The 11,066-nt window shown below is 31.1% G+C and overlaps 1 protein-coding gene and 1 long non-coding RNA gene across 2 annotated transcripts; both read right to left on the bottom strand.

Moving 5' to 3' along the window:
* Window positions 1-233: 233 nt before the first annotated feature.
* On the bottom strand, window positions 234-4,815 carry LOC143051281 (uncharacterized). Its single transcript, XR_012970685.1, has 3 exons — window positions 4,503-4,815; window positions 2,884-3,072; window positions 234-1,519 (listed from the first exon to the last, which is right to left on the bottom strand). It is a non-coding gene; the product is annotated as an uncharacterized LOC143051281 (long non-coding RNA).
* Window positions 4,816-7,449: 2,634 nt separating this feature from the next.
* Window positions 7,450-9,771, bottom strand: LOC143050846 (toll-like receptor 2). Its single transcript, XM_076223953.1, has one exon. The coding sequence runs from the start codon at window positions 9,769-9,771 to the stop codon at window positions 7,690-7,692; it is 2,082 nt and encodes a 693-aa protein (XP_076080068.1). The 3' UTR covers window positions 7,450-7,689.
* Between the last annotated feature and the right edge of the window lie 1,295 nt (window positions 9,772-11,066).

The following is an 11,066-nucleotide window of genomic DNA, read 5'->3' as shown; positions in this document are numbered from 1 at the left end:
TGATTTCACTTTTTATAGCTGACAATGTGGTATGTGCTCTGCTCATTGTTTAAGGCCGTACTTTAGTTGTTAATGTTTGTATCATTAGGTCTCTTGTGAAGAGTTGTCTTATTTGAAATCATACCATATCTTCTTCTTGTGATATCATATATAACAAGAACAGATTTGCAAAGCCAGAAACATGAAAGATCATTTTAGCACAGATAACTGAAATAAGATTGTTGAGAGAAAATATTTAATTACAGCAGTATAGTTTAACATTTTGATCTTTTTTTAAAACATTACAAGTATAAGCATCAAATTGTAACAAGTTTCAAAATTGTTAATTTTACAAACTTTGGTGGTGTTCAAGTTGTCTAGTCTTTAGTTTTCTATGTTGTATGTTGTGTTCTACTATTTGTGTGTTTGTCTTTTTCTTTTTAGCCATGGCGTTGTCAGTTTAATTTCAATCAATGCATTTGACTGTCTCTGGTATCTTTCGTCCCTCTTTAATAAATACACAAACTTCGATGTTGAGATACCTGATTAAATGTTGTTTCTGCATGGATTTGTTCACTCGTTTTTATGTAATGATTTCTCAAATTTTAGCTCAGTTAAAATCTAGAAAAAGTTTGGACTTTAAATGAATTTCTATTTAACGAATGTTGAAAAGGATATAGAAAACTACAATGAGGACATACAATAGGTACAATTTTTAAGAAGGTCCAAAACATTTTCGTTTACAAGAACGGGAACCCCAAATACCACTTGGACAAAACCATGTGCAGAGAATACTACCGTAATGAATTTAACAGAAGGTCACTTAATAAAAGTCCGAATTGCTGATGCTTATATTCATCCAAACGTTACATTATACGTCTGTTTTTAAACTGTCATTGAAATCAAAGGTTAGTCAGGTAGAAGGTGGGGTCAAGACAAAATGATACCACTACTATCAATACATTCCACTCCTTGATAGTGTGGAGTAAAACGTGGGTGCCAATGATATTAGGATCGAACTTTGTCAAAATTTGTCAGTGCAATATATAACGGTTATGCTTTTAATGATGAAAATGCAATGGTAGGTTTTTAGAAAATAACAAAACATCTGCGTATAACAAAAATAGGAAATAAAATAAAATATACAATACAGCTTAATGCAAAAACTAACATTGTAATCTATAAACTGTAAAGATCGCACTATTGTTGTAGGTGTAATAAATAACTAACTAAATTCAAAATTCAAAACCTCCCGAAGTGTTCAATTAATGTAAACTTTGCTTTAAAATGCAGTTCTTTATTCACAACAGAAGAATTCAACATCATTTAGTGCGGTGTCGTCGAAAATTCCTTTTTTATCCTCAATTTTAGTCTTTATACCACAAATGGCACTGTTCACTGGACAAGCTTGACTCCATTCACCGTAGTAACCATATGACCCAGACCCAGGGGAAACGCTAAGGTCTAAACCAGAATATTCATCCTTAAAATATCTGCATTTGAATCTGACGTAGTTGGCACCTGTATTATCTGTAATAACCTACCAAACAAAAAACATAATCTCAATTCAGTCCATACATTCATTTATGAGTTAAAAGTGGTGCATAGGCATACTGTCATCATCACTGTTCCTGAAAAGGCAATATAGTAACTAGTAGCAGTTTCATTCACATTTATATAGTTTTGAAAAAAAAATTAACAGTGCATGAGATATCGTTTGTTTTTTGTTTGTTGTTGTCAATGCTAAAGCCTTGATGAGCATAAAAAACCAAATTTATTGAAGAAAATTAAAATACTATGAACCTAAGTAGAATATACAAACGTCTAAGGTGTATTTTACATGAGGTTACACATATAGTTAGAGCATTTAAATGTATCTAATATATCGTCAATTCTTAGAAAATTAAACTTACCGTTGGTTTTCCCGTTTGAATGGTTTTACACGAGTAATGTTGGGGCCTATTATAGCTTGTTATTCGATGTGAGCCAAGGCTCCGTGTTGAAGGCCGTACATTGACCTATAATGATTTACTTTTTTTAAATTGTTATTTGGATGGAGAGTTGTGTCATTGGCACTCACACCACATCTTCCTATATCTTACACTTATCTGTCCAATAATATTTGAAACTTAATTATACTGTATTCAAACAAAAAATCGCAAATACAAAAGGTCAAATCCATGCAATAAAACGTATTTCACAGTCTGCCTGTATAATTGTGAAGTGCAGTAATAGGGACAACTGAAAAAAAAAAACATCATATAAAACATAAACCATTTGAATTTAAGAATATGTGGTATGTTCCCATTAGACAAATTTCCTTCAGAAACCAAATAACATCACATCACCCACATTGTACATGTTATTTAGAATTTCCAAATTTGATTTCAATGCATATTTCTATAATAAATGTAATTTTCAATGTTGTCAATTTTGATGGCGACACGCCCACTCCGACGTTGTGTAGGCATACGCCAACATGTGTGTACGTTGTTATTGTAATATTAATAATATAAAAAGTTCTTTAAGCCTTATTTTTGATAGAAATTTATTTAAAATGAATGACAACAATTTATTTTGAATGTATTAAACCATAAAATCAATTTTGGACTCTTCACATTCGCGGATAATTCAATGTGAAGAGTGAAAAATTATTTGTATTGTTAAAAAAATCAATATAAATAATAGCCATTCATTAATTGCAATTCATTTTTTCAGGAAGTTCTTTCATACAGACATTGTGTAATGGACTTTGAATAACTTGCAAAGGAGATTTGAACAAATAAACATGTGGTTTGTTTGGCAAGAATTTTTAGCATATTATTCATAATGAGATATGTTAAAATTTCTAATAGCTTAAAACAAGAACTTTTTGTGTACCATCTTTCGATCTTATCAACTTACATCAAATTGATGTACTTGAAGAGAAAATGCGGTAAGAAACGTCTTTGCTGGACAGAGTGCTTCCTCGGTCCACATTCCCCATTGCTGCTGACCAGAACTGACCGTATCGCCACAACGTTCAACACTTCTACTTCCACATATAATTTCAATGGCATTCAATTCTGTCCTATCTGCATGTGGTCCTTCGATCTGTCAGTGAAATGCATATGTTAAAGGAACAATTACTTCGTACTTTTGGCCTTTTACATGTTTAGATGTGTGCGTCACTGATGAGTCTTTTTTAGACGAAACGTGCGTCCGTGCGAATGTATAAAATTTCAATCACGGTATATATGATGAGAGTATTTACAAACATGTATTCTCTTTGAATTGTTTTACACTGGTCATGTTAGGGTCCGTAATAGCTTGCTTTTCGGTGCGATACGTAATTCATAACTGAAGGCCTACAATTATTACTTTTTGTACATTGGGAATATGATGGAGAGTTTTCACATATCTTCTTATTAATATTTTTATGATCTTCTGATTCTACTTACTGATTGATAAGAAACTTGTGATTAATAGCTGTTAATGTCACTTTATGTTACTTGGTGTAGCGTTTACTTAAAATATTTTTAAGACGCTTTTATATTGTTGTAGTAATTTATTGGTTGTACCTTTCGTTTTCTGTCAAATTCATTTATGCTAAATATCCTCTTTTACTCATAGTAATTTCCGAATCTGTGCACTTGACCTCTGTGCTTGTTATGTACTAATATGATAGTAATATTTTTTTGTGCTGTCTTTGCAGATTTTTTGTGCACACTAAAGGCAACAGTAGTATACCGCTGTTCAAAACTCGTAAATCGATGGACAAAACAAAACGGGGAAACAAACTAAAACTGAGGGAAACAAATCGTCCATCAACTTATAATTTTAATCCTTTGTTACGGTTCGTGTAATTGTACATCCGGGGAAATCACATGCATCAATGTGAAAAATTACTTTTGAATTGGCATAATGGTATTGAACATAGAATCTATAATAAAAACATTTTAATATTGATGTGTTTATCCATTATGCCTTTGTGTTTTGCTCACACATAAGTTTTATGAGTGTGTTTTGCTCACACATGAGTTTTATGAGTGTGTTTTGCTCACACATGAGTTTTATGAGTGTGTTTAGCTCACACATGAGTTTTATGTGACTTTCATAAAGGTAAAATATTTAGTTAAGTAAAAGAAAACAGGTATCTTCAATCATTTTTTTTTTTTCATTAAAAATAAATACATGTAAGAAGTTAGAAATATGTCAGTAGTTTACCATTCGTTTGATGTGTTTGAGCTTTAGACTTTGTCATTTGATAAGGGATGTCCCCATTTAAAATTGTCATGAAGTTTGGTATGTTTGGTTTTTTTTTTTTTCTTTTTTTTTATGGACGATTAGTTATTTATTTGATTTACATTTACCAGTTATATAGTTAATCAAAGAGTTATTTTAAAATTTTGACAATAACTTGTTTATGTTTTTTTAGTATTAAGTTAGATAGTCACCACGTGTAGTGTGTGTCTGATTGTAGTAGTTTTAATTTTAACGTTTGAAATGTAACAATTTGACAATAATCATAGAAGTATACATACTTTCATTCTGTAACCAATAGCATAATGACCTTCGTACAAAAATCTTCGTTTGCCCAATCACCCAAACATCCTCCATTCGTTACAGACAATATCTTATTATAGTCTGAAATAGTCAACAACACCTTTCATTACAATGGTTGTAATGTAAACAAAGAAAACAATAAATCGACATACAAATGAAACCAAATGCAAGCACTCACAACGTTCTTGACAAACAACAAGATTGTACATTCTTTTCTTGTCAGTAGTTTTTTAAACTTAAATGATATCAAAAGAGATTGATAAAAATTAATCAGACGATTGGACTGCCGACTTTATCAGTTGAAAAGTTAACATTTTGTCATCTGATGCATTTTGTTTCTTGCTATTCTGTATAAGCTATCATAGTTTAAGAACTAATATTTTTTTTTTTTTTTTTATTTTTCTCACAGTTGGCAATGGAAATACATTTGTTTTCTTTCAAAGCAATGTTAATACTTAAACACACAATTGAAAGGAACTATTTTTTTATATCCTACACATCCCTTATTATTTACATTTTTCCATCGCTTTTATTCATGAGTAAAAAAAGCTTAGACTTACCTACATATGTACGTCTGGGATGTAGGATGTTTGAACCTGATGCATTGACAAAATCCGTACGACAGCATCCGGATTGATCAAGTTTACACTCCTTCGTCGAGTTTATGTAAGTAATCTCTCAACATCGGTCACCGTGTGTGACACAAAACGTTGCACAATGATTTTCAGACATTCTACCTACGACAGTGAGATTCCCTGTCGTAATTTTCTTATTCTTTTCTACTTTAAAGTATTCTTTTCTCGTCTGATAATTTCCAACCGCCGCTACCGCATTTTGAAATAGGAAGCTACCCATCGAAGCGAAAACATACAGTTGCATGTCTGATTCAACGAAAAATTATATATGAATTAAACAAAATCTTAAGTTTTATAGCAAATACTGTACAGCGTTTACATGTTAATCCATTTGATGACTGCAATTATTCTAACTGCCGTTTTATTTAAAGACAGCTTCCTTATAAACATGATAGCTTCTGTTTATTGTAAATGTATGCATACATTTAACAAATGCTTTTGGTCTTTAGAGTCAAATTTTAATTGATGTAAGAAAAACTTGCATTCTTCAAACATACATTGTCTCCTTGGTATTCTTCTATTCTCTTTGATTACAGAGATCTTATAAGGTTTAATTATATCAAACACTAAATTTGCTGAAGTTTCGATTGAGTTTTGAAATAAACAAAGCAGCTATATAATGAATTTATACGCATGAATTCATATATTGATTATAAATAATATTTTCATATTTATTACTTCTGTGAATCATCATATACATTTTATTATTATGCAATACAGTAATTATAGTGAATTGTTAAAGGGACTATGATTTACTGTGTTAATGAGAAGACGAAATTATGATTGTTTTAAAAACATCCTTAAAAGTACGTATATAAAGTAAGGGTACTTTGACAAATCTATTTATTGAGAAAATTATAGAAAAAATGTAAGATATTGGATGTTGAACTTTCAACGTATATTTGTTCCAGTGGAAACTTTGTTATAAACAATGTCATAATACCTGTACCTGGTGGAATAAATATTCTATACTTTTTATTCCGTTAGGAACATATACTGTAATATTTATTCCTGTGGAAATAATATTCCAGAATATTTTTTCCCATTGGAACTTATAGTATGAAGGAACTTCTATTCCGTGACAAGGACTGATGTTTTGTTTGGATGAATTTACAAGGTACATTTTATTAACGTTTCAGGTAATCGAGGAAAGAGTCATACAATTTATTCTAATGTGTTCCAATTAAACAAAGACATTAATTATAAATGCTCTGCTCTATTATGGGCAATAATTATTAAATAGAAGGGCGTGCATAACAAGCACGGATAGACGTTATGTTGCATTGACATACATTGCAATACAAATGTGTTTATAAAAAAGGTACAATTACTAATAAAACAAATATTAACCGGAAATAATCATAAGTACATACTTATCTCGTTGGCAAAACTTCACGGTTATGAATGTAAGAATGTTCAGAAGCTTTCAACACTATATATTTATGTGAATTATGTCGGTCGAGAAATTAAAATTTTATATACTTTTTTTGCATGTAATTCCCTTATACGAAAAATCCGTTTCTGTTGAATATTCATGTGTACAACTTACAACTTAAGGACGAATCATGTGTTGTACTAACACTTTCAACACGACTGGTACCACTTGTTACTCAGAAACATCTTACCTTCCCGAGCTCATGAGTTCGACACTGTTTTTGGTATACTTCTTGTTTGTCATTCTGTGTTTTTTTTGTAGTGTTTTGTTAACTTTTTTCTTCTTTTCGTCGGTTTTTTTTGTCTGTTTTTTAATTGTGGGGGGGGGGAAACTATTGCATTGTCAGTTTACCTTCGGTTCACGTCCGGTTGGAGTCTTAAATGTTACATTTGTATCTTCACCTTTTTTAATGGTCAGACTTTTGTCAGCAATATGAGACAGCAATCTCATGACGTTTTAAAAACTATATATCTTATGTATCCCGAGACACATATGGTTTACTGTATGCATTCGATTTATCATTGATTTTCTCTCTGTATAGGAGATCCATAGGTGGCCTTGTACTGTTTCCGCTGTTCGGTAGGGTTGTTGTCTCGTTGTCAAATTAACCATTTTTATTCTCAATTTTATTTTTTATGTATTTCATACTTACAGGAAACTTGATCAAACACATGATTTGATTCATTTTTGCATGATTAATGTCCGACGGTAAATTTTGTATGCATATTAAAGACGAGTTTAAAAATCAATAGAATAATATTTGAATGCTTTAATAAATATTTTTAAAAAAGGATATTGTAGGATATTGCAAATGAGACAACGCTCCACCAAAGACAAATTGGCATAGAAGTTAGAAACAATAGTTTTTTTCAAGATACATGGTTGAAAACCAGATATGTTTTTTAATTAAACATGTGTTTTTAATCTAACAATTCAACGACTATTATTTCATGTAGAAATCTGCATTACTAGAAACACAAATACACAATGCATTTGAATTTGATCGTTAATCGAATAACCTTCATAGTAATTTTTTCTTAAATTCTCAAATTAAAAATTCAAAGTGTTACACGGTTGTTACAATTTTTACAGTTATCATAACAGTGCTGTCGGTGGATGCCCCAATGGCTTTCTAAGTGTTTCTACTGCTGCCGTCCAGAACAGTTCTTCGCCAACGCCCACTGGATATTTCAGACTTGATGCACTGTCTAGAAGGGCTCTGAGTTGATTCGTCATATGTTTAGAGTCAATACTTTTAAGCATAATCAATAAAAAAACATCCCTTCCCTGTCTACGCCTTCGCTCTTGAACGATATCAACCTCCCATTGACACCATTCACTTTTTGCAAAATCATTTGATAAAATAACAACAACTTTCCATGATTTCTCGAGATAGTTATTGATGTTTGCAGTAATTGATTCCCCGATTTCAAAATCTCTATGATGAATGCAAAGTTTCATTCCTTCATCTTGTTCTAGTTTCTTTAGAAACTTGTGATGAACCCAATGCCGATCTGCATCACAATATACAACAAATGCATGATATTCGAAATCATCTGCATCTTGCAAGGGGAGATAACCTTTTCTTCTGTTGTAATTGATTCTCCATAGGTATAAATAATTTTTAATGTTTGTTTGACACTTTATTATTATCGCAAATATCACAGCTAATACCGCAACAGACAATAACAAGATTATCACCATTGTATAAATAGGATTCCATGGAGGACACTCCTTAGACGAGTTAACATACTTTTGAAGTAACGTTCCATCAAGCGCTGGTGGTGACCTACATTTATATAGCGTTGGATAACTGAGAAGCTTTACTTTAGTTGTTTTAATCCATTCTGTAAACCATAGTTGATCACAAGTGCATACAAACGAATTATAGCTCAAATCCAGAACTTTTAAAGATCTGAGTACGTCTGCAGGGAATGTTTTTTTATTTATAATTTTGATGAAATTATCTTTCATGTTGAGGTTCCTAAGAGACGTCATATTCCGAAATATTTCACTACCATCATTCCAATCTGACAATCTGTTTGAGCTTAGGGTCAATATTTCGAGTGATTTTAAGAACGGAAAAACATTTTTTGGAAGAATAAAAAGACTGGCTGAGGATATTATTAAATTTTTCAGCCTTACTAAAGGTGAAAATATTTGTTGCATCTTTGTTTCGTTTCTAGGGAAAAAATTATGGTCTAAGTTTAGAAAACTTAGATTTGGTGACAAGGAAAAAATAGTCTGTGGATTAAACTCATTCCGGTCGAAATGGAAATTTGCAACATCCATATGCAGACTTGAAAGAGATGAACTATTGAACGCATAATCGTCTATTTTTTGCAAAGGAAACCCTATTTTCGAGAGTTGTAAAGAATGCAAAACTGGGAGGAATGCGAATATATTTGACCGAATTCTCCTCATTGGCATTCTATTGAGTAAAAGCTTCTTCAAATTTGGCAAACATAGAAAAGCTTTTATTCTAATGTCCCCAATGTTATTATCGCTTAAATCTAAACTTTCTAATTTGTTGACTAAACTGACAACTCGGCTATCCTTCGTACACCATTCCGGAACCTTTGAGAGAAGATTTTCATTCAAACGCAAATCTACTAAATCCTTCGAAATGCCTTTTAAATCAATATGTTCAATCTCATTTTTATTCAAAAACAGCTTTTGCAACTTTTTTAATGGTGAAAATGTCGCACTCTTTAGTTTAGAAAAACTGTTACCATTAATTCTAACAGTTCGTATTTCACTGTATGAAAAACTTGTAAACATATCGACTGGAAGGAAAAGCCAGTTGTTATTCTGAAAATATAAAGATCGGAGATTCCTTGTTTTCATTTTCCCAACGGATACCTTTATTACATTCACCTCTAGATTTGTTTCTTGAAAAATACGCAATTTATCCAGAAATTTCAAATTGACAAAAGCATCTTCATGAATAAACGTAATAAGATTGTTATCTAATGTTAATTCTTTCAGTCTAATATAGGTCAAATTCTTGAATCCATTTTTTTCAATATTCGTCAAATTTGTTCCACTCATTATAACAGAAATTATCTGATCTGGAAATTGTGGAATGTAATGCAAACCTCTTCCATTACAAACAGCTTCACGTTTCTTTGAACGCCTAATTGTGCATTTACAATTCTTGTGGCATTCTTTCTGCATTACATAACCTTTGCTTATATTTAGGAAACCAAGCGCAAACACAAAAAGGATGTATATTCTCATTTTAAGAATTACCTGTAATAAAGACAGACCAAATATAATAAATATTATTTCGAATTCGCCAGATTGAAAGTTAAATTGGCACTAGCTGTCAAATTCATGTTCACCGATTTGACTCAAATGTTCATATTAGATTTATAACAGTGTAAAACATTTATCCAAATTACAAAAAGTCTAAAACAAGCGATTTACATTTTCTATGTCTGTTTGATTTCAATTTTCAGGTTTAAAATTAAGTTAATTTTCGGTTTTACCTGTATAAGAATGATGTTTTGTGGATCGAATCGGTCAATCGAATGATTTACCTTTGTTTCACTTTCAATGTTGACATTCTTTTCTTTTTATAGTCTAACACGCATCAATCATGCATATTTCATCACTACCTAATGGATAAAATTGAAGTTCACATGCATACGGATTCAATGAGGTCGAATTATTCAATTGCAAGTGAATAATTCATCATCGTTTATAATGTTTCTTATTTTATTTTTACAACATTAAACCATACTGGCTGCTATTAGTGAATTATTATTTCACTATAATTTCACTTTCATTGAACAAAAAAATCATAATTTAATTGTTTTATGTATCTCGTAGCTAGTGCCCCTTTAAAGAAGCTTATATATGAAAATGATGAAGGCATTAACGAACTGTGAATCACAGCACAAGAAAATCAAAACATACTAAATTGAATACTTAAAAGAGTATTTTATTAATGTTTGTTATTTCATTGCATTGTTCATACCATTTTTGACGAGAATAGGTGTGCATACATTCCATTGTATAAGTTTGTGTTCCTGGTGCAGGTGGGTCATGTCTGTGTGTGTTGCTCTGTACCGAGTCAGGAATATGACATTTGTTTTAACGCATTCCATTTGTAGATAACGTTTGACTTTTTGCAGTTTTTATAGACTTCTTCTTAATTTACTTTGAAGTTATGATATTTTTGATATAGCTATTATTTAGCACAATTATTTCGATTTTTAGTCTTGATTTGAATTTGAACTGTTTTGATAAGTTAGAAACACAGTACTGCCGAACACTATGATCGGTCTTGTATTTTAAATGAGGTTTATTTCTATTTCATTTCACGCAAGAGATTTTGTTTTTTCTATGTTACAAATAATGTTAATTATCATTTTTGCATTGTTTTATGGAAATCAATCTGATTTAACAATTTATCATTTTGCTGCCTGTTTGAACTTCTGTAACTCGAATACCTTAAAAAAAAATGG

Source organism: Mytilus galloprovincialis, chromosome 11 (genome assembly GCF_965363235.1).
Source record: "Mytilus galloprovincialis chromosome 11, xbMytGall1.hap1.1, whole genome shotgun sequence".
NCBI lineage: Eukaryota > Metazoa > Mollusca > Bivalvia > Mytilida > Mytilidae > Mytilus > Mytilus galloprovincialis.
Note: the sequence above shows the minus strand (reverse complement) of the source record. Positions and strands in the feature narration are given on the sequence as shown.

What these genes read in the sequence shown, in the direction of transcription:
- LOC143050846 (XM_076223953.1), bottom strand. Translation starts at nt 9,771, where the DNA reads ATGCAGAAAGAATGCCACAAGAATTGTAAATGCACAATTAGGCGTTCA.